This window comes from Oncorhynchus masou, chromosome 10, assembly GCF_036934945.1.
Source record: "Oncorhynchus masou masou isolate Uvic2021 chromosome 10, UVic_Omas_1.1, whole genome shotgun sequence".
In the NCBI taxonomy this organism is placed as follows: Eukaryota; Metazoa; Chordata; class Actinopteri; order Salmoniformes; family Salmonidae; genus Oncorhynchus; species Oncorhynchus masou.
In genome coordinates, this window is record NC_088221.1 from 47,957,983 (window position 1) to 47,980,284 (window position 22,302).

At 47.0% G+C, this 22,302-nt stretch overlaps 1 protein-coding gene and 1 pseudogene across 1 annotated transcript; both read left to right on the top strand.

The window, feature by feature from the left end:
- The first annotated feature begins 1,175 nt into the window (after positions 1 to 1,175).
- On the top strand, positions 1,176 to 4,012 carry LOC135546894 (mucin-2-like). The gene is made up of 2 exons (XM_064975455.1): positions 1,176 to 1,234; positions 2,200 to 4,012. The coding sequence occupies exons 1-2, from the start codon at positions 1,176 to 1,178 to the stop codon at positions 4,010 to 4,012; spliced, it is 1,872 nt and encodes a 623-aa protein (XP_064831527.1).
- A 539-nt stretch (positions 4,013 to 4,551) lies between these two features.
- The window catches only part of LOC135547705 (guanylate-binding protein 1-like), a 30,717-nt pseudogene continuing 12,966 nt past the window's right edge, over positions 4,552 to 22,302 (top strand).

A 22,302-nucleotide genomic window follows, 5' to 3' on the forward strand; every position in this document is an offset into this window, starting at 1 on the left:
CGCAGTACCTCCAGGCTCTGATCAGGCCCTACACCCAAACAAGGGCACTGCGTTCATCCACCTCTGGCCTGCTCGCCTCCCTACCACTGAGGAAGTACAGTTCCCGCTCAGCCCAGTCAAAACTGTTCGCTGCTCTGGCCCCCCAATGGTGGAACAAACTCCCTCACGACGCCAGGACAGCGGAGTCAATCACCACCTTCCGGAGACACCTGAAACCCCACCTCTTTAAGGAATACCTAGGATAGGATAAGTAATCCTTCTCACCCCCCCCCTTAAATGATTTAGATGCACTATTGTAAAGTGGCTGTTCCACTGGATGTCAGAAGGTGAATTCACCAATTTGTAAGTCGCTCTGGATAAGAGCGTCTGCTAAATGACTTAAATGTAAATGTAAATGTAAATAGAAAAACTAGAGTACCCACCCTAGTCACACCCCGACCTAACCAAATTAGAGAATAAAACTCTCTCTAAGGTCAGGGTGTGATAAAGGTACTACATATCTGTGCTAAAGGTGTCCCTACAGACCTTGGTTCGATTCCAAGCTGTCCCATAGGGCTGCACACAATTGACCCAGTGTTGTCTACAAAGCATGTGACAAATAACATTTGTGCTTATGACACCATGGTCTTGGAGGCTACTTTCACAGTCAGTAGCCTGCTGTGTAGATTTTGCCATTTATAGATGGTGGGATGAGGGTTTGCAGGGATGTTTCTGGCAAAGAAAATACGAGTTTACGTGAGTATCAGGATTTCAGGGATCCAATGGGCTGAATCCTAACTTTAGATCTGCAGGCAAAACTTATTTCAATTCAATCTATCATGGCAAACTCCCATCAATAACAATTGCTTTGCGTGTGCATCTCAAGATTGAGCCCTATTCTTCCTAGGCATTTCCAAGTATTTGTTCCACATCTGCACTAACATGCCTGTTTCAAATAATCCACTTGTAATGGCCTTAAATCTGGACATTTAATATTTGAATATCGTGCTAACGCTGGGTTGGAATAAAATATACATACATGTTGTCTCTTGGCACAAGAGAGTGGAATGCATTATCATGGGGATTTAATATAAGAATCAATGATGATTAACTTGTATCAACCATTAGCTGCTTAGAAGTGATCATTTGAGCTTGGATTTCCTCTTTAAAAACAATGACATGTTATTGTTCTCAGGATGCAGTACACTGACTCCATAGACTACACGCAGTACACTGACTCCATAGACTACACGCAGTACACTGACTCCATAGACTACACGCAGTACACTGACTCCATAGACTACACGCAATACACTGACTCCATAGACTACACGCAGTACACTGACTCCATAGACTACACGCAGTACACTGACTCCATAGACTACACGCAGTACACTGACTCCATAGACTACACGCAGTACACTGACTCCATACACTACACGCAGTACACTGACTCCATACACTACACGCAGTACACTGACTCCATAGACTACACGCAGTACACTGACTCCATAGACTACACGCAGTACACTGACTAGTTTTTCATGCAATTGTTTTAATTAACTTGAGAAATACTGCAACCAACATCTTAGCTAGATGTAAAATTGCACGACTAAGATTTCGCCGGTAAAAAAGTATAAATTAATTACAGATTTCTTTATGCACCTTAGAATAATTCTGATTATTTTGAGGGAGTCACTATTTTTAGGAAGTGGCTATGATGCTACGGTGACTCAGGAGGGACAAATAACAGAACCTGCCAGGGTATTCAGTCATGGCCTCTAACATTTCTTAATTAGCTTTGGTGAAAAAACGAGGTGAAACAAGGAAGTACGTTCGTCCATTAAATATTTGAGTAGTGTGTTAGTGCTTGGTTGGAATGAAAGCCTCCAGTAGGTTAAGACCTTGAAAGTGAATACTAGGCCTTGTATTTTGCAATTGGCACAAGAAAGAGTGTGTTATGGTTTATTTGGGGGATTTAATATATTTCATATTTAAGTATTAATGAGAATTAACTCATATCAATCATTCACAAAAGCGTTTGGGGATTTGCATGTAGGCCATTTGGTGTGTGTAAAATTAGGCCTGAAAGTTTAGGCTTAAACACTAACGCAAGATAGATAAAAAATAATGAAGGATAAAACCTATAGATATAAATTACACAACAATGATGATTAATTTATGTATTTTTAATGTATTATTTTCTCTTTATTCAACCAGAGCTCACCCATCCGCCCCTCCAACCAGAGCGCCACCCATCCACCCCTCCAACCAGACTGCCACCCATCCACACTCCAACCAGACCGCCACCCATCCGCCCTCCAACCAGACCGCCACCCATCCACCCTCCAACCAGACCGCCACCCATCCGCCCTCCAACCAGACCGCCACCCATCAGCCCTCCAACCAGACCGCCACCCATCCGCCCTCCAACCAGACCGCCACCCATCCGCCCTCCAACCAGACCGCCACCCATCCACCCTCTAACCAGACCGCCACCCATATACCCTCTAACCAGACCGCCACCCATCCACCCTTCAACCAGAACGCCACCCATCCACCCTCTAACCAGACCGCCACCCATCCACCCTCCAACCAGACCGCCACCCATCCGCCTTCCAACCAGAGCGCCACCCATCCACCCTCCAACCAGAGCACCACCCATCCACCCTCCAACCAGACCGCCACCCATCCGCCTTCCAACCGGACCGCCACCCATCGACCCTCCAACCAGACCGCCACCCATCCACCCTCTAACCAGACCGCCACCCATCCGCCTTCCAACCAGACCGCCACCCATCCGCCTTCCAACCAGATCGCCACCCATCCACCCTCTAACCAGACCGCCACCCATCCACCCTCCAACCAGACCGCCACCCATCCGCCCTCCAACCAGACCGCCACCCATCCACCCTCCAACCAGAGCACCACCCATCCACCCTCCAACCAGACCGCCACCCATCCGCCTTCCAACCGGACCGCCACCCATCGACCCTCCAACCAGACCGCCACCCATCCGCCTTCCAACCAGAGCGCCACCCATCCACCCTCCAACCAGAGCACCACCCATCCACCCTCCAACCAGACCGCCACCCATCCGCCTTCCAACCGGACCGCCACCCATCGACCCTCCAACCAGACCGCCACCCATCCACCCTCTAACCAGACCGCCACCCATCCGCCTTCCAACCAGACCGCCACCCATCCGCCTTCCAACCAGATCGCCACCCATCCACCCTCTAACCAGACCGCCACCCATCCACCCTCCAACCAGACCGCCACCCATCCGCCCTCCAACCAGACCGCCACCCATCCGCCTTCCAACCAGACCGCCACCCATCCACCCTCTAACCAGACCGCCACCCATCCACCCTCTAACCAGACCGCCACCCATCCGCCTTCCAACCAGACTGCCGCCCTCCAACCAGACCGCCACCCATCCGCCCTCCAACCAGAGCGCCACCCATCCACCCTCCAACCAGAGCGCCCTCCAACTAGACCGCCCTCCAACCATACCGTCACCCATCCGCCTCCAACCAGACCGCCCCTCCAATCAGACCGCCCTCCAACCAGACCGCCCTCCAACCAGACCGCCACCCATCCGCCTCCAACCAGACCGTCACCCATCCGCCCTCCAACCAGACCGCCCTCCAATCAGACCGCCCTCCAACCAGACCGCCACCCATCCGCCTCCAACCAGACCGTCACCCATCCACCCTCCAACCAGAGCGCCCTCCAACTAGACCGCCCCTCAACCAGACCGTCACCCATCCGCCCTCCAACCAGACCGCCCTCCAATCAGACCGCCACCCATCCGCCCTCCAACCAGACCGCCCTCCAACCAGACCGCCACCCATCCGCCAACCAACCAGACCGCCCTCCAACCAGACCGCCCTCCAACCAGACCGTCACCCATCCGCCCTCCAACCAGACCGCCTCCAATCAGACCGCCCTCCAACTAGACCGCCACCCATCCGCCCCTCCAACCAGACCGTCACCCATCCACCCTCCAACCAGAGCGCCCTCCAACTAGACCGCCCTCCAACCAGACCGTCACCCATCCGCCCTCCAACCAGACCGCCACCCATCCGCCAACCAACCAGACCGCCCTCCAACCAGACCGCCCTCCAACCAGACCGCCCTCCAACCAGACCGCCCTCCAACCAGACCGCCACCCATCCGCCAACCAACCAGAGCGCATTTCATTTCATGACCCTAAACCTTCCCGCCCCATGGATATAAGCACAGCAGGTATTTTTCTTTACTGTCTACAATCTAGTCTTACTCGCCCTATAGACGATTCACCTCTCCTCGCTTGGCACTAACAATGGATTCAAACTGAGCAAATCGAAATGAATCTCTGTCTTTGTTGTTGAATGTTCCAACTCCTTTTTGCCTCGAATTAGTCCTTTTAAAAGGTTTTCTTGAAAAGCCCTTGTTTTTAGAAGGAGTTGTACTTTAGTACATTGTACAGTTCCATTGGCACCCATGAATAAAAGCAACTGTGAATCTGAGGTAGTTCCTGTTAAACTGCATTCTTGTGGTACTTAGATAATGAATGGGTTTCACCAGACAGGAGGTCACTTTCACTTTCAGTGTCTGCAGCCGTTAAATAGCCTGCTGCTTGGTGATTTTACCAAATTGTTTTGCAGAGAATCCTTGACTGTCAGCGAAACTACGAGTATATGTGAGTATCAACCCTGACTTTAACCTGACTCTTCTGATTTCCAAACCCACAGGTATTCAAACTCTTCGCTGGTTGACCTAATCCTGACAAATTGGTTCCCATAAATACTTGGCCTGTGGTGTCTTTACAAATGATCTCAGCGACCACTTTCCTATTGTTTGTACTAAAGATACCAAACTGAATAACTTTAGGTTAATAATATGTTTTTCCCCAGACGTTTCTCTATATCAGCTGCATTCATCACAATGATTTGGCTGTAGAATTGTTCTCATGTTCTCATGACACACACCAATAGCACTGACAAACCTGTATAAACCTGTACCTTGATATTTTGAATCAGACATGTTAGTGCTGGACTACAATACAAGCTTGTAGAACCAGTCACTACTGGACTGGAGCAGGAGATTCCTGCATTAGAATTGTGTCTTAAGATGCTGTCAAACTATTTACTATTTATTATTGTTACAGATCATTATTAGAAGTAAAATGGTTTATGATGGCAAAATGCGTTGTATTTTGTTATTGACATGATTAGGAATAGCATCATAGAGGTTAAATAAGTATTAATGATGATGACCTTGTATCAACCATTTGCTTTTAAGCAATCTTGTGAAGCCACTTGACCATGGACTCCCCAATGTGCCTTGTTAAAAACGCTGACGGAGAGCTTTGCGTAGAACCAGAGGCCATCAACTACCTGATGGGACTGAAACAGAAAGTCGTTGTTGTGTCTGTGGTCGGGCTGTATCGCACCGGAAAGTCCTACCTCATGAACAAGCTGGCTCAGAAGAGAAGTGGTGAGAGACAAATATATCTTACTTTACAAACAGGTTTGGACATCATCTGTGCCTCAGTCATTTTTTGGTAACACTGTACATTAAGTTTATCCTACTCCTCTGAAACTACACAGTAATAACTGTCGAAACAGAGTAGGACAGGGATTGCTGGAACTCGTACAATACTTGTATTGCAGGAAGAAAATATCTGTGCGTAACCTCTTCGATTTAACGGCAAAATGATGATTTCCACCAAAGTAGACATATGCAAAAGTATCTGCGATTCATTCGATGATTCTGACATGCCAAAACTTGGTCTATTTGTAAAGAGGATATCTGGGAGATTATGAGGAAATTATCAGAAGATAGACAGGAGTTACATAGTTCAGAATACACAAGTTCAAGCACACACAAAAATAATTGTTTATTTTGTATTTTGAAAGTCATCTTTCATTGGCAAGCTTTAAGTGAATGATTGATTCCCAGAGCTGGAAACACGTCAGAAGGCGTCCACATCATCTGAACAATGGGATTGATAGACCGAACAACTAGAAATGGGCAGATGTTTTAGTAAGTGGTGTCAGGTGTGGTCACGGGACGTTTCCCAAGTGGCAGATGTTTTAGTAAGTGGTGTCAGGTGTGGTCACGGGACGTTTCCCAAGTGCCAGATGTCTGTGAATGTGATACTTCCAGTGCTATTATATATTTGTAATCCCTAAATGCTGTTTGTTCAATATAAAAACACAATTTCAACCATATATATATATTTTTTAACAAGGGAAGTCAGTTAATGTTACCGATGTGAAATGGATAGCAAGTTAGTGAGGTGCGTGCTAATAGCGTTTCAATCGTTGACGTCACCCGTTCTGAGAATATGGATAACGATGCTTTGTGGGAGGCTGTTGTCTAGGTGTGCAGAGGGTCCCTGGTTTAAGCCCAGGTAGGGGCTAGGAGACGAACGGAAGCAATAACAACAACAATTAACAACAAATTCTTATTTACAACAAAGGCATACTAGGGAACAGTGTTCAGGGGAAGAACCTTTATTTTATTTATTTTTTACCTTTATTTAACCAGGCAAGTCAGTTAAGAACAAATTCTTATTTTCAATGACGGCCTGGGAACAGTGGGTTAACTGCCTGTTCAGGGGCAGAACGACAGATTTGTACCTTGTCAGCTCGGGGGTTTGAACTCGCAACATTCTGGTTACTAGTCCAACACTCTAACCACTAGGCTACCCTGCTGCCCTCACTCAAACTGTGGTGGTATTATGGGGTATTCAGGGTACATTCAAGTGCCCTTTCAACCATTCAAAATTGTCTGAATGTGGTATTTGCACTCTGGATGTGCCTATAATGTTCACTATTGAAACTACATTTCTACAACATCAACCTCTCTCAAACGTTGTGGTGGTGTCAGGGGATATCCAAATGGCTTTTCAACCTCTCCAAAGTGCCTCTCCATAAGGCCTGCATGTTTAGTCTAGGCATATCCAATGTATTGGCCCCACATACAAACTAACTGTTCACAAAAACAATATAAAAGCATCAGATATACATTAAAGAATAAATCAACATGTCTTATCAAACACATACTTGGTTACACATGTGTCCATCACTAAAAAAAAGTGCAAAACTAAACAACTATTTACAAAATGGCGTCCGTGTTTGTTTTACCACCCAAGTGTAGATGATAAGATTTCACTTTCACCGTAGCTTGTGCATGTCTTGACAGTCTTTGAAGGAGGCCCTCTCTGCCAGGAAACAAAATGAGAACTGGAATTTTGGACAGATGATCTGGCATTTCACCCTTTTTCCTGTCTGTGTTTAGTGAAATGCTTGCAGTTCTTTTTTTTTTGTCTTTTGGCATGTGTGTTGGGTAGTGTCACTCACTTTGAGAGGTGGTGGGGGGTCTTATGATGGTTGTGAGGTTGCTATGGGCCCCCAATTCAGCCATTTCCCACACCAGCTGTTATCGGAAGGCCAGCTGGAAGAGAGGGGTTTGACTTTTGTTTTGGCCATTTGCTTGTAGAGAATAAAAGTATTTACTGAAGCAATGTAAACAAATTGGTTAAAAAAAAGTCTTATAGCACTTCCTGGTCTTGTGGAGGACCTGGTAGTAGCCTATCAGAGCATCAGATAGGTTGACACGCCCCCATGCTGGCATTGCAGTCCTCCCACAGAAACAGGAATGGGGACATTATTCCTTTTAACCCTCCTTGAGACATGGTTGTTATTGAATGCCTTATGCTGTGTGGTGAGCATGGTTACTTCCCTAGTGTCCTTCCATTTCACAAAAAGGCACCTTGTTGGGAGGGATGGCTCCCAAATGTCATCATCCAAAATGCTGCATCCTCCACTCTGTAGTGAATCAAATAAAGGGATATATTGTTGTTAGACACACAGAATTACAGTTGACTAGATTTACAAAACAACATTACCGAAAAGTTAAAACACCAAGCCTGAATTTTATCTGTACAGTGACTCACATAGAAGGTGTGAAGCACAAACAATGCAAATAAATAAGCAATGGCCATGAGAGTTTAGTGGTCCTCTCCAATGGCCATGACAGTTTAGTGGTCCTCTCCAATGGCCATGAGAGTTTAGTAGCCTCTCCAATGACCATGAGAGTTTAGTGGTCCTCTCCAAAGGCCATGAGAGTTTAGTAGCCTCTCCAATGGCCATGAGAGTTTAGTAGCCTCTCCAATGGCCATGACAGTTTAGTGGTCCTCTCCAATGGCCATATATATATCCCATTTAGCAGACGCTTTTGTCCAAAGCGACTTACAAGTCGGCTGGGGCCACTACTTTTACATATGGGTGGCCCCAGCGGGAATCGAACCCACGACGCTTGGCGTTGCAAGCGCCATGCTCTACCGACTGAGCCACACAGGACCCATGACAGTTTAGTGGTCCTCTCCAATGGCCATGACAGTTTAGTGGTCCTCTCCAATGGCCATGACAGTTTAGTGGTCCTCTCCAATGGCCATGAGAGTTTAGTGGTCCTCTCCAAAGGCCATGAGAGTTTAGTAGCCTCTCCAATGGCGATGAGAGTTTAGTAGCCTCTCCAATGGCCATGACAGTTTAGTGGTCCTCTCCAATGGCCATGACAGTTTAGTGGTCCTCTCCAATGGCCATGAGAGTTTAGTGGTCCTCTCCAATGGCCATGACAGTTTAGTGGTCCTCTCCAATGGCCATGAGAGTTTAGTGGTCCTCTCCAATGGCCATGAGAGTTTACTGGTCATTTCCAATGGCAATGAGAGTTTAGTGGTCCTCTCCAATGGCCATGAGAGTTTTGTGGTCCTCTCCAATGGCCATGAGAGTTTACTGGTCCTCTCCAATGGCAATGAGAGTTTAGTGGTTCTCTCCAATGGCCATGTGAGTTTAGTAGCCTCTCCAATGACCATGAGAGTTTAGTGGTCCTCTCCAATTACCAGGAGAGTTTAGTGGTCCTCTCCAATGGCCATGAGAGTTTAGTGGTCCTCTCCAATGGCCATGAGAGTTTTGTAGCCTCTCCAAATGCCATGAGAGTTTAGTGGTCCTCTCCAATGGCCATGAGAGTTTAGTAGCCTCTCCAATGGCCATGACAGTTTAGTGGTCCTCTCCAATGGCCATGACAGTTTAGTGGTCCTCTCCAATGGCCATCAGAGTATACTGGTCCTCTCCAATGGCAATGAGAGTTTAGTAGCCTCTCCAAATGCCATGAGAGTTTAGTGGTCCTCTCCCATGGCCATGAGAGTTTAGTAGCCTCTCCAAATGCCATGAGAGTTTAGTGGTCCTCTCCAATGGCCATGAGAGTTTAGTAGCCTCTCCAATGGCCATAACAGTTTAGTGGTCCTCTCCAATGGCCATGACAGTTTAGTGGTCCTCTCCAATGGCCATCAGAGTTTACTGGTCCTCTCCAATGGCAATGAGAGTTTAGTAGCCTCTCCAAATGCCATGAGAGTTTAGTGGTCCTCTCCAATGGCCATGAGAGTTTAGTAGCCTCTCCAAATGCCATGAGAGTTTAGTGGTCCTCTCCAAATGCCATGAGAGTTTAGTAGCCTATCCAATGGCCATGACAGTTTAGTGGTCCTCTCCAATGGCCATGACAGTTTAGTGGTCCTCTCCAATGGCCATGAGAGTTTACTGGTCCTCTCCAATGGCCATGAGAGTTTTGTAGCCTCTCCAAATGCCATGAGAGTTTAGTGGTCCTCTCCAATGGCCATGAGAGTTTAGTGGTTCTCTCCAATGGCCATGAGAGTTTAGTAGCCTCTCCAAATGCCATGAGAGTTTAGTGGTCCTCTCCAATGGCCATGAGAGTTTAGTGGTCCTCTCCAATGGCCATGAGAGTTTAGTGGCCTCTCCAATGGCCATGAGAGTTTAGTAGTCTCTCCAATGACCATGAGATTAGTGGTCCTCTCCAATGACCATAACAGTTTAGTGGTCCTCTCCAATGGCCATGAGAGTTTAGTGGTTCTCTCCAATGGCCATGAGAGTTTAGTGGTCCTCCCCAATGGCCATGAGAGTTTAGTAGCCTCTCCAAATGCCATGAGAGTTTAGTGGTCCTCTCCAATGGCCATGAGAGTTTAGTGGTTCTCTCCAATGGCCATGAGAGTTTAGTGGCCTCTCCAATGGCCATGAGAGTTTAGTGGTTCTCTCCAATGGCCATGAGAGTTTAGTGGTCCTCTCCAATGACCATGAGATTAGTGGTCCTCTCCAATGGCCATGACAGTTTAGTGGTCCTCTCCAATGGCCATGAGAGTTTACTGGTCCTCTCCAATGGCAATGAGAGTTTAGTAGCCTCTCCAAATGCCATGAGAGTTTAGTGGTCCTCTCCAATGGCCATGAGAGTTTAGTAGTCTCTCCAAATGCCATGAGAGTTTAGTGGTCCTCTCCAAATGCCATGAGAGTTTAGTAGCCTCTCCAATGGCCATGACAGTTTAGTGGTCCTCTCCAATGGCCATGACAGTTTAGTGGTCCTCTCCAATGGCCATGAGAGTTTAGTGGTTCTCTCCAATGGCCATGAGAGTTTAGTGGCCTCTACAAATGCCATGAGAGTTTAGTGGTCCTCTCCAATGGCCATGAGAGTTTAGTGGTTCTCTTCAATGGCCATGAGAGTTTAGTGGTCCTCTCCAATGGCCATGAGAGTTTAGTAGCCTCTCCAAATGCCATGAGAGTTTAGTGGTCCTCTCCAATGGCCATGAGAGTTTAGTGGTCCTCTCCAATGGCCATGAGAGTTTAGTGGCCTCTCCAATGGCCATGAGAGTTTAGTAGCCTCTCCAATGACCATGAGAGTTTAGTAGCCTCTCCAATGACCATGAGAGTTTAGTGGTCCTCTCCAATGGCCATGAGAGTTTAGTGGTCCTCTCCAATGGCCATGAGAGTTTACTGGTCCTCTCCAATGGCAATGAGAGTTTAGTAGCCTCTCCAAATGCCATGAGAGTTTAGTGGTCCTCTCCAAATGCCATGAGAGTTTAGTAGCCTCTCCAATGGCCATGACAGTTTAGTGGTCCTCTCCAATGGCCATGACAGTTTAGTGGTCCTGTCCAATGGCCATGAGAGTTTACTGGTCCTCTCCAATGGCAATGAGAGTTTAGTAGCCTCTCCAAATGCCATGAGAGTTTAGTGGTCCTCTCCAATGGCCATGAGAGTTTAGTTGCCTCTCCAAATGCCATGAGAGTTTAGTGGTTCTCTCCAATGGCCATGAGAGTTTAGTGGCCTCTACAAATGTCATGAGAGTTTAGTGGTCCTCTCCAATGGCCATGAGAGTTTAGTGGTTCTCTCCAATGGCCATGAGAGTTTAGTGGTACTCTCCAATGGCCATGAGAGTTTAGTAGCCTCTCCAAATGCCATGAGATTAGTGGTCTTCTCCAATGACCATGAGAGTTTAGTGGTCCTCTCCAATGGCCATGAGAGTTTAGTGGTCCTCTCCAATGACCATGAGAATTTAGTGGTCCTCTCCAATGGCCATGAGAGTTTAGTGGTCCTCTCCAATGGCCATGGGAGTTTAGTGGTCCTCTCCAATGACAATGAGAGTTTAGTGGTCCTCTCCAATGGCCATGAGAGTTTAGTGGTTCTCTCCAATGGCAATGAGAGTTTAGTGGTCCTCTCCAATGGCCATGAGAGTTTAGTGGCCTCTCCAATGGCCATGAGAGTTTAGTAGCCTCTCCAATGACCATGAGATTAGTGGTCTTCTCCAATGACCATGAGAGTTTAGTGGTCCTCTCCAATGGCCATGAGAGTTTAGTGGCCTCTCCAATGGCCATGAGAGTTTAGTAGCCTCTCCAATGACCATGAGATTAGTGGTCTTCTCCAATGACCATGAGAGTTTAGTGGTCCTCTCCAATGGCCATGAGAGTTTAGTGGTCCTCTCCAATGACCATGAGAGTTTAGTGGTCCTCTCCAATGGCCATGAGAGTTTAGTGGTCCTCTCCAATGGCCATGAGAGTTTAGTGGTCCTCTCCAATGACAATGAGAGTTTAGTGGTCCTCTCCAATGGCCATGAGAGTTTAGTGGTTCTCTCCAATGGCAATGAGAGTTTAGTGGTCCTCTCCAATGGCCATGAGAGTTTAGTGGCCTCTCCAATGGCCATGAGAGTTTAGTAGCCTCTCCAATGACCATGAGATTAGTGGTCTTCTCCAATGACCATGAGAGTTTAGTGGTCCTCTCCAATGGCCATGAGAGTTTAGTGGTCCTCTCCAATGGCCATGAGAGTTTACTGGTCCTCTCCAATGGCAATGAGAGTTTAGTAGCCTCTCCAAATGCCATGAGAGTTTAGTGGTCCTCTCCAATGGCCATGAGAATTTAGTAGTCTCTCCAATTGCCATGAGAGTTTAGTGGTCCTCTCCAAATGCCATGAGAGTTTAGTAGCCTCTCCAATGGCCATGACAGTTTAGTGGTCCTCTCCAATGGCCATGACAGTTTAGTGGTCCTCTCCAATGGCCATGAGAGTTTACTGGTCCTCTCCAATGGCAATGAGAGTTTAGTAGCCTCTCAAATGACCATGAGATTAGTGGTCTTCTCCAATGACCATGAGAGTTTAGTGGTCCTCTCCAATGGCCATGAGAGTTTAGTGGTCCTCTCCAATGACCATGAGAGTTTAGTGGTCCTCTCCAATGGCCATGAGAGTTTAGTGGTCCTCTCCAATGGCCATGAGAGTTTAGTGGTCCTCTCCATTGACCATGAGAGTTTAGTGGTCCTCTCCAATGGCCATGAGAGTTTAGTGGTTCTCTCCAATGGCCATGAGAGTTTAGTGGTCCTCTCCAATGGCCATGAGAGTTTAGTGGTCCTCTCCAATGGCCATGAGAGTTTAGTGGCCTCTCCAATGGCCATGAGAGTTTAGTAGCCTCTCCAATGACCATGAGAGTTTAGTGGTCCTCTCCAATTACCAGGAGAGTTTAGTGGTCCTCTCCAATGGCCATGAGAGTTTAGTGGTCCTCTCCAATGGCCATGAGAGTTTTGTAGCCTCTCCAAATGCCATGAGAGTTTAGTGGTCCTCTCCAATGGCCATGAGAGTTTAGTGGTTCTCTCCAATGGCCATGAGAGTTTAATGGTCCTCTCCAATGGCCATGAGAGTTTAGTGGCCTCTCCAATGGCCATGAGAGTTTAGTAGCCTCTCCAATGGCCATGAGAGTTTAGTGGTCCTCTCCAATGTCCATGAGAGTTTAGTGACCTCTCCAATGGCCATGAGAGTTTAGTAGCCTCTCCAATGACCATGAGAGTTTAGTGGTCCTCTCCAATTACCAGGAGAGTTTAGTGGTCCTCTCCAATGGCCATGAGAGTTTAGTGGTCCTCTCCAATGGCCATGAGAGTTTTGTAGCCTCTCCAAATGCCATGAGAGTTTAGTGGTCCTCTCCAATGGCCATGAGAGTTTAGTGGTTCTCTCCAATGGCCATGAGAGTTTAATGGTCCTCTCCAATGGCCATGAGAGTTTAGTGGCCTCTCCAATGGCCATGAGAGTTTAGTAGCCTCTCCAATGACCATGAGATTAGTGGTCCTCTCCAATGACCATGAGAGTTTAGTGGTCCTCTCCAATGGCCATGAGAGTTTAGTGGTCCTCTCCAATGACCATGAGAGTTTAGTGGTCCTCTCCAATGGCCATGAGAGTTTAGTGGTTCTCTCCAATGGCCATGAGAGTTTAGTGGTCCTCTCCAATGACCATGAGAGTTTAGTGGTCCTCTCCAATGGCCATGAGAGTTTAGTGGTCCTCTCCAATGGCCATGAGAGTTTAGTGGTCCTCTCCAATGACCATGAGAGTTTAGTGGTCCTCTCCAATGGCCATGAGAGTTTAGTGGTTCTCTCCAATGGCCATGAGAGTTTAGTGGCCTCTCCAATGGCCATGAGAGTTTAGTAGCCTCTCCAATGACCATGAGATTAGTGGTCCTCTCCAATGACCATGAGAGTTTAGTGGTCCTCTCCAATGGCCATGAGAGTTTAGTGGTCCTCTCCAATGACCATGAGAGTTTAGTGGTCCTCTCCAATGGCCATGAGAGTTTAGTGGTCCTCTCCAATGGCCATGAGAGTTTAGTGGTCCTCTCCAATGGCCATGAGAGTTTAGTGGTCCTCTCCAATGGCCATGAGAGTTTAGTGGTTCTCTCCAATGGCCATGAGAGTTTAGTGGTCCTCTCCAATGGCCATGAGAGTTTTGTAGCCTCTCCAAATAACATGAGAGTTTAGTGGTCCTCTCCAATGGCCATGAGAGTTTAGTGGTTCTCTCCAATGGCCATGAGAGTTTAGTGGTTCTCTCCAATGGCCATGAGAGTTTAGTGGTCCTCTCCAATGACCATGAGATTAGTGGTCTTCTCCAATGACCATGAGAGTTTAGTGGTCCTCTCCAATGGCCATGAGAGTTTAGTGGTCCTCTCCAATGACAATGAGAGTTTAGTGGTCCTCTCCAATGGCCATGAGAGTTTAGTGGTTCTCTCCAATGGCCATGAGAGTTTAGTGGTCCTCTCCAATGGCCATGAGAGTTTAGTAGCCTCTCCAAATGCCATGAGAGTTTAGTGGTCCTCTCCAATGGCCATGAGAGTTTAGTGGTCCTCTCCAATGGCCATGAGAGTTTAGTGGCCTCTCCAATGGCCATGAGAGTTTAGTGGTCCTCTCCAATGGCCATGAGAGTTTTGTAGCCTCTCCAAATGCCATGAGAGTTTAGTGGTCCTCTCCAATGGCCATGAGAGTTTAGTGGTTCTCTCCAATGGCCATGAGAGTTTAGTGGCCTCTCCAATGGCCATGAGAGTTTAGTGGCCTCTCCAATGGCCATGAGAGTTTAGTAGCCTCTCCAATGACCATGAGATTAGTGGTCCTCTCCAATGACCATGAGAGTTTAGTGGTCCTCTCCAATGGCCATGAGAGTTTAGTGGTCCTCTCCAATGACCATGAGAGTTTAGTGGTCCTCTCCAATGGCCATGAGAGTTTAGTGGTTCTCTCCAATGGCCATGAGAGTTTAGTGGCCTCTCCAATGGCCATGAGAGTTTAGTGGTCCTCTCCAATGTCCATGAGAGTTTAGTGACCTCTCCAATGGCCATGAGAGTTTAGTAGCCTCTCCAATGACCATGAGAGTTTAGTGGTCCTCTCCAATTACCAGGAGAGTTTAGTGGTCCTCTCCAATGGCCATGAGAGTTTAGTGGTCCTCTCCAATGGCCATGAGAGTTTTGTAGCCTCTCCAAATGCCATGAGAGTTTAGTGGTCCTCTCCAATGGCCATGAGAGTTTAATGGTTCTCTCCAATGGCCATGAGAGTTTAATGGTCCTCTCCAATGGCCATGAGAGTTTAGTGGCCTCTCCAATGGCCATGAGAGTTTAGTAGCCTCTCCAATGACCATGAGACTAGTGGTCCTCTCCAATGACCATGAGAGTTTAGTGGTCCTCTCCAATGGCCATGAGAGTTTAGTGGTCCTCTCCAATGACCATGAGAGTTTAGTGGTCCTCTCCAATGGCCATGAGAGTTTAGTGGTTCTCTCCAATGGCCATGAGAGTTTAGTGGTCCTCTCCAATGACCATGAGAGTTTAGTGGTCCTCTCCAATGGCCATGAGAGTTTAGTGGTCCTCTCCAATGGCCATGAGAGTTTAGTGGTCCTCTCCAATGACCATGAGAGTTTAGTGGTCCTCTCCAATGGCCATGAGAGTTTAGTGGTTCTCTCCAATGGCCATGAGAGTTTAGTGGTCCTCTCCAATGGCCATGAGAGTTTTGTAGCCTCTCCAAATAACATGAGAGTTTAGTGGTCCTCTCCAATGGCCATGAGAGTTTAGTGGTTCTCTCCAATGGCCATGAGAGTTTAGTGGTTCTCTCCAATGGCCATGAGAGTTTAGTGGTTCTCTCCAATGGCCATGAGAGTTTAGTGGTTCTCTCCAATGGCCATGAGAGTTTAGTGGTCCTCTCCAAAGGCCATGAGAGTTTAGTGGTCCTCTCCAATGGCCATGAGAGTTTAGTGGTCCTCTCCAATGACCATGAGAGTTTAGTGGTCCTCTCCAATGGCCATGAGAGTTTAGTGGTCCTCTCCAATGGCCATGAGAGTTTAGTGGTCCTCTCCAATGACAATGAGAGTTTAGTGTTCCTCTCCAATGGCCATGAGAGTTTAGTGGTTCTCTCCAATGGCCATGAGAGTTTAGTGGTCCTCTCCAATGGCCATGAGAGTTTTGTAGCCTCTCCAAATGCCATGAGAGTTTAGTGGTCCTCTCCAATGGCCATGAGAGTTTAGTGGTTCTCTCCAATGGCCATGAGAGTTTAGTGGTCTCTCCAATGGCCATGAGAGTTTAGTAGCCTCTCCAAATGCCATGAGAGTTTAGTGGTCCTCTCCAATGGCCATGAGAGTTTAGTGGTCCTCTCCAATGGCCATGAGATTAGTGGTCCTCTCCAATGACCATGAGATTAGTGGTCCTCTCCAATGACCATGAGAGTTTAGTGGTCCTCTCCAATGGCCATGAGAGTTTAGTGGTCCTCTCCAATGACCATGAGAGTTTAGTGGTCCTCTCCAATGGCCATGAGAGTTTAGTGGTCCTCTCCAATGGCCATGAGAGTTTAGTGGTCCTCTCCAATGACCATGAGAGTTTAGTGGTCCTCTCCAATGGCCATGAGAGTTTAGTGGTTCTCTCCAATGGCCATGAGAGTTTAGTGGCCTCTCCAATGGCCATGAGAGTTTAGTGGTCCTCTCCAATGTCCATGAGAGTTTAGTGACCTCTCCAATGGCCATGAGAGTTTATTAGCCTCTCCAATGACCATGAGAGTTTAGTGGTCCTCTCCAATTACCAGGAGAGTTTAGTGGTCCTCTCCAATGGCCATGAGAGTTTAGTGGTCCTCTCCAATGGCCATGAGAGTTTTGTAGCCTCTCCAAATGCCATGAGAGTTTAGTGGTCCTCTCCAATGGCCATGAGAGTTTAGTGGTTCTCTCCAATGGCCATGAGAGTTTAATGGTCCTCTCCAATGGCCATGAGAGTTTAGTGGCCTCTCCAATGGCCATGAGAGTTTAGTAGCCTCTCCAATGACCATGAGATTAGTGGTCCTCTCCAATGACCATGAGAGTTTAGTGGTCCTCTCCAATGGCCATGAGAGTTTAGTGGTCCTCTCCAATGACCATGAGAGTTTAGTGGTCCTCTCCAATGGCCATGAGAGTTTAGTGGTTCTCTCCAATGGCCATGAGAGTTTAGTGGTCCTCTCCAATGACCATGAGAGTTTAGTGGTCCTCTCCAATGGCCATGAGAGTTTAGTGGTCCTCTCCAATGGCCATGAGAGTTTAGTGGTCCTCTCCAATGACCATGAGAGTTTAGTGGTCCTCTCCAATGGCCATGAGAGTTTAGTGGTTCTCTCCAATGGCCATGAGAGTTTAGTGGCCTCTCCAATGGCCATGAGAGTTTAGTAGCCTCTCCAATGACCATGAGATTAGTGGTCCTCTCCAATGACCATGAGAGTTTAGTGGTCCTCTCCAATGGCCATGAGAGTTTAGTGGTCCTCTCCAATGACCATGAGAGTTTAGTGGTCCTCTCCAATGGCCATGAGAGTTTAGTGGTCCTCTCCAATGGCCATGAGAGTTTAGTGGTCCTCTCCAATGGCCATGAGAGTTTAGTGGTCCTCTCCAATGACAATGAGAGTTTAGTGGTCCTCTCCAATGGCCATGAGAGTTTAGTAGCCTCTCCAATGACCATGAGATTAGTGGTCCTCTCCAATGACCATGAGAGTTTAGTGGTCCTCTCCAATGGCCATGAGAGTTTAGTGGTCCTCTCCAATGACCATGAGAGTTTAGTGGTCCTCTCCAATGGCCATGAGAGTTTAGTGGTCCTCTCCAATGGCCATGAGAGTTTAGTGGTCCTCTCCAATGGCCATGCGAGAGTTTAGTGGTCCTCTCCAATGACCATGAGAGTTTAGTGGTCTCTCCAATGGCCATGAGAGTTTAGTGGTTCTCTCCAATGGCCATGAGAGTTTAGTGGCCGCTCCAATGGCCATGAGAGTTTAGTGGTCCTCTCCAATGTCCATGAGAGTTTAGTGACCTCTCCAATGGCCATGAGAGTTTAGTAGCCTCTCCAATGACCATGAGAGTTTAGTGGTCCTCTCCAATTACCAGGAGAGTTTAGTGGTCCTCTCCAATGGCCATGAGAGTTTAGTGGTCCTCTCCAATGGCCATGAGAGTTTTGTAGCCTCTCCAAATGCCATGAGAGTTTAGTGGTCCTCTCCAATGGCCATGAGAGTTTAGTGGTCCTCTCCAATGGCCATGAGAGTTTAGTGGCCTCTCCAATGGCCATGAGAGTTTAGTAGCCTCTCCAATGACCATGAGATTAGTGGTCCTCTCCAATGACCATGAGAGTTTAGTGGTCCTCTCCAATGGCCATGAGAGTTTAGTGGTCCTCTCCAATGACCATGAGAGTTTAGTGGTCCTCTCCAATGGCCATGAGAGTTTAGTGGTCCTCTCCAATGGCCATGAGAGTTTAGTGGTCCTCTCCAATGACCATGAGAGTTTAGTGGTCCTCTCCAATGGCCATGAGAGTTTAGTGGTTCTCTCCAATGGCCATGAGAGTTTAATGGTCCTCTCCAATGGCCATGAGAGTTTCGTGGCCTCTCCAATTGCCATGAGAGTTTAGTAGCCTCTCCAATGACCATGAGACTAGTGGTCCTCTCCAATGACCAGGAGAGTTTAGTGGTCCTCTCCAATGGCCATGAGAGTTTAGTGGTCCTCTCCAATGACCATGAGAGTTTAGTGGTCCTCTCCAATGGCCATGAGAGTTTAGTGGTTCTCTCCAATGGCCATGAGAGTTTAGTGGTCCTCTCCAATGACCATGAGAGTTTAGTGGTCCTCTCCAATGGCCATGAGAGTTTAGTGGTCCTCTCCAATGGCCATGAGAGTTTAGTAGCCTCTCCAAATGCCATGAGAGTTTAGTGGTCCTCTCCAATGGCCATGAGAGTTTAGTGGTCCTCTCCAAAGGCCATGAGAGTTTAGTGGCCTCTCCAATGGCCATGAGAGTTTAGTAGCCTCTCCAATGACCATGAGATTAGTGATCCTCTCCAATGACCATGAGAGTTTAGTGGTCCTCTCCAATGGCCACGAGAGTTTAGTGGTCCTCTCCAATGGCCATGAGAGTTTAGTGGTCCTCTCCAATGACCATGAGAGTTTAGTGGTCCTCTCCAATGGCCATGAGAGTTTAGTGGTCCTCTCCAATGGCCATGAGAGTTTAGTGGTTCTCTCCAATGGCCATGAGAGTTTAGTGGTCCTCTCCAATGGCCATGAGAGTTTTGTAGCCTCTCCAAATGCCATGAGAGTTTAGTGGTCCTCTCCAATGACCATGAGAGTTTAGTGGTACTCTCCAATGGCCATGAGAGTTTAGTGGTCCTCTCCAATGACCATGAGAGTTTAGTGGTCCTCTCAAATGGCCATGAGAGTTTAGTGGTCCTCTCCAATGGCCATGAGAGTTTAGTGGTCCTCTCCAATGGCCATGAGAGTTTAGTGGTCCTCTCCAATGACCATGAGAGTTTAGTGGTCCTCTCCAATGGCCATGAGAGTTTAGTGGTTCTCTCCAATGGTCATGAGAGTTTAGTGGTCCTCTCCAATGGCCATGAGAGTTTTGTAGCCTCTCCAAATGCGATGAGAGTTTAGTGGTCCTCTCCAATGGCCATGAGAGTTTAGTGGTTCTCTCCAATGGCCATGAGAGTTTAGTGGTCCTCTCCAATGACCATGAGAGTTTAGTGGTCCTCTCCAATGGCCATGAGAGTTTAGTGGTCCTCTCCAATGGCCATGAGAGTTTAGTGGTTCTCTCCAATGGCCATGAGAGTTTAGTGGCCTCTCCAATGGCCATGAGAGTTTAGTGGCCTCTCCAATGGCCATGAGAGTTTAGTGGTTGTCTCCAATGGCCATGAGAGTTGAGTGGTCCTCTCCAATGTCCATGAGAGTTTAGTGACCTCTCCAATGGCCATGAGAGTTTAGTAGCCTCTCCAATGACCATGAGAGTTTAGTGGTCCTCTCCAATTACCATGAGAGTTTAGTGGTCCTCTCCAATGGCCATGAGAGTTTAGTGGTCCTCTCCAATGGCCATGAGAGTTTAGTGGTTCTCTCCAATGGCCATGAGAGTTTAATGGTCCTCTCCAATGGCCATGAGAGTTTAGTGGCCTCTCCAATGGCCATGAGAGTTTAGTAGCCTCTCCAATGACCATGAGATAATTGGTCCTCTCCAATGACCATGAGACTTTAGTGGTCCTCTCCAATGGCCATGAGAGTTTAGTGGTCCTCTCCAATGACCATGAGAGTTTAGTGGTCCTCTCCAATGGCCATGAGAGTTAAGTGGTTCTCTCCAATGGCCATGAGAGTTTAGTGGTCCTCTCCAATGGCCATGAGAGTTTAGTGGTCCTCTCCAATGACCATGAGAGTTTAGTGGTCTCTCCAATGGCCATGAGAGTTTAGTGGTTCTCTCCAATGGCCATGAGAGTTTAGTGGTCCTCTCCAATGGCCATGAGAGTTTTGTAGCCTCTCCAAATGCCATGAGAGTTTAGTGGTCCTCTCCAATGGCCATGAGAGTTTAGTGGTTCTCTCCAATGGCCATGAGAGTTTAGTGGTCCTCTCCAATGGCCATGAGAGTTTAGTGGTCCTCTCCAATGGCCATGAGAGTTTAGTGGCCTCTCCAATGGCCATGAGAGTTTAGTAGCCTCTCCAATGACCATGAGATTAGTGGTCCTCTCCAATGACCATGAGAGTTTAGTGGTCCTCTCCAATGGCCATGAGAGTTTAGTGGTCCTCTCCAATGACCATGAGAGTTTAGTGGTCCTCTCCAATGGCCATGAGAGTTTAGTGGTCCTCTCCAATGGCCATGAGAGTTTAGTGGCCTCTCCAATGGCCATGAGAGTTTAGTAGCCTCTCCAATGACCATGAGATTAGTGGTCCTCTCCAATGACCATGAGAGTTTAGTGGTCCTCTCCAATGGCCATGAGAGTTTAGTGGTCCTCTCCAATGACCATGAGAGTTTAGTGGTCCTCTCCAATGGCCATGAGAGTTTAGTGGTCCTCTCCAATGGCCATGAGAGTTTAGTGGCCTCTCCAATGGCCATGAGAGTTTAGTGGTTGTCTCCAATGGCCATGAGAGTTTAGAGGTCCTCTCCAATGTCCATGAGAGTTTAGTGACCTCTCCAATCGCCATGAGAGTTTAGTAGCCTCTCCAATGACCATGAGAGTTTAGTGGTCCTCTCCAATTACCATGAGAGTTTAGTGGTCCTCTCCAATGGCCATGAGAGTTTAGTGGTCCTCTCCAATGGCCATGAGAGTTTTGTAGCCTCTCCAAATGCCATGAGAGTTTAGTGGTCCTCTCCAATGGCCATGAGAGTTTAGTGGTTCTCTCCAATGGCCATGAGAGTTTAGTGGTCCTCTCCAATGGCCATGAGAGTTTAGTAGCCTCTCCAATGACCATGAGAGTTTAGTGGCCTCTCCAATGGCCATGAGAGTTTAGTGGTCCTCTCCAATGGCCATGAGAGTTTAGTGGCCTCTCCAATGGCCATGAGAGTTTAGTAGCCTCTCCAATGACCATGGGTTTAGTGGTCCTCTCCAATGACCATGAGAGTTTAGTGGTCCTCTCCAATGGCCATGAGAGTTTACTGGTCCTCTCCAATGACCATGAGAGTTTAGTGGTCCTCTCCAATGGCCATGAGAGTTTAGTGGTACTCTCCAATGGCCATGAGAGTTTCGTGGCCTCTCCAATGGCCATGAGAGTTTAGTGGTCTCTGCAAAGAAACAAGAATGACACTTAGAACAGTAAACAGTTAACTAATATGAAATAATAGACAATAACTACTTTGGAATTGTATAACATTGACATTTCTTGTTACTTAAGCCTATGAAAACTAAATCCAAAGCACAAAAAGCAGATAATTTACCCAAAACAAAATACATATAGTAAATAAGCTACAGTACATCACAAAAGTGAGTACACCCCTCACATTTTTGTAAATATTTGAGAATATATTTTCAGGTGACAACACTGAAGAAATGACACTTTGCTACAATGCAAAGTTGTGAGTGTACAGCTTGTATAACAGTGTCAATTTGCTGTCCCCTCAAAATAACTTAACACACAGCCATTCATGTCTAATCCGCTGGCAACAAAAGTGAGTTCATTGACACTATTATACAAGCTGTACACTCACTACTTTACATTGTAGCAAAGTGTAATTTCTTCAGTGTTGTCACATGAAAAGATATACTCAAATATTTACAAAAAAATGTGAGGGGTGTACTCACTTTTGTGATATACTGTATATAAAGTACAGAATAAAGTATAGTTTGCATATATATATATATATATAAAGTCATGAAAATATTTTCCTTACAGATCTAAAAATGATCTTTCCCTTTTCTTTAAGAAAAATAAATAAACAAAAATCACCATGGTCACAATCATAATCTCCATCTCTCTTAA

What these genes read in the sequence shown, in the direction of transcription:
- LOC135546894 (XM_064975455.1), top strand. Translation starts at nt 1,176, where the DNA reads ATGCAGTACACTGACTCCATAGACTACACGCAGTACACTGACTCCATA. An exon ending in GACTCCATAGACTACACGCA is followed by an intron (nt 1,235 to 2,199) that starts GTACACTGACTC and finishes TTATTCAACCAG; the next exon opens with AGCTCACCCATCCGCCCCTC.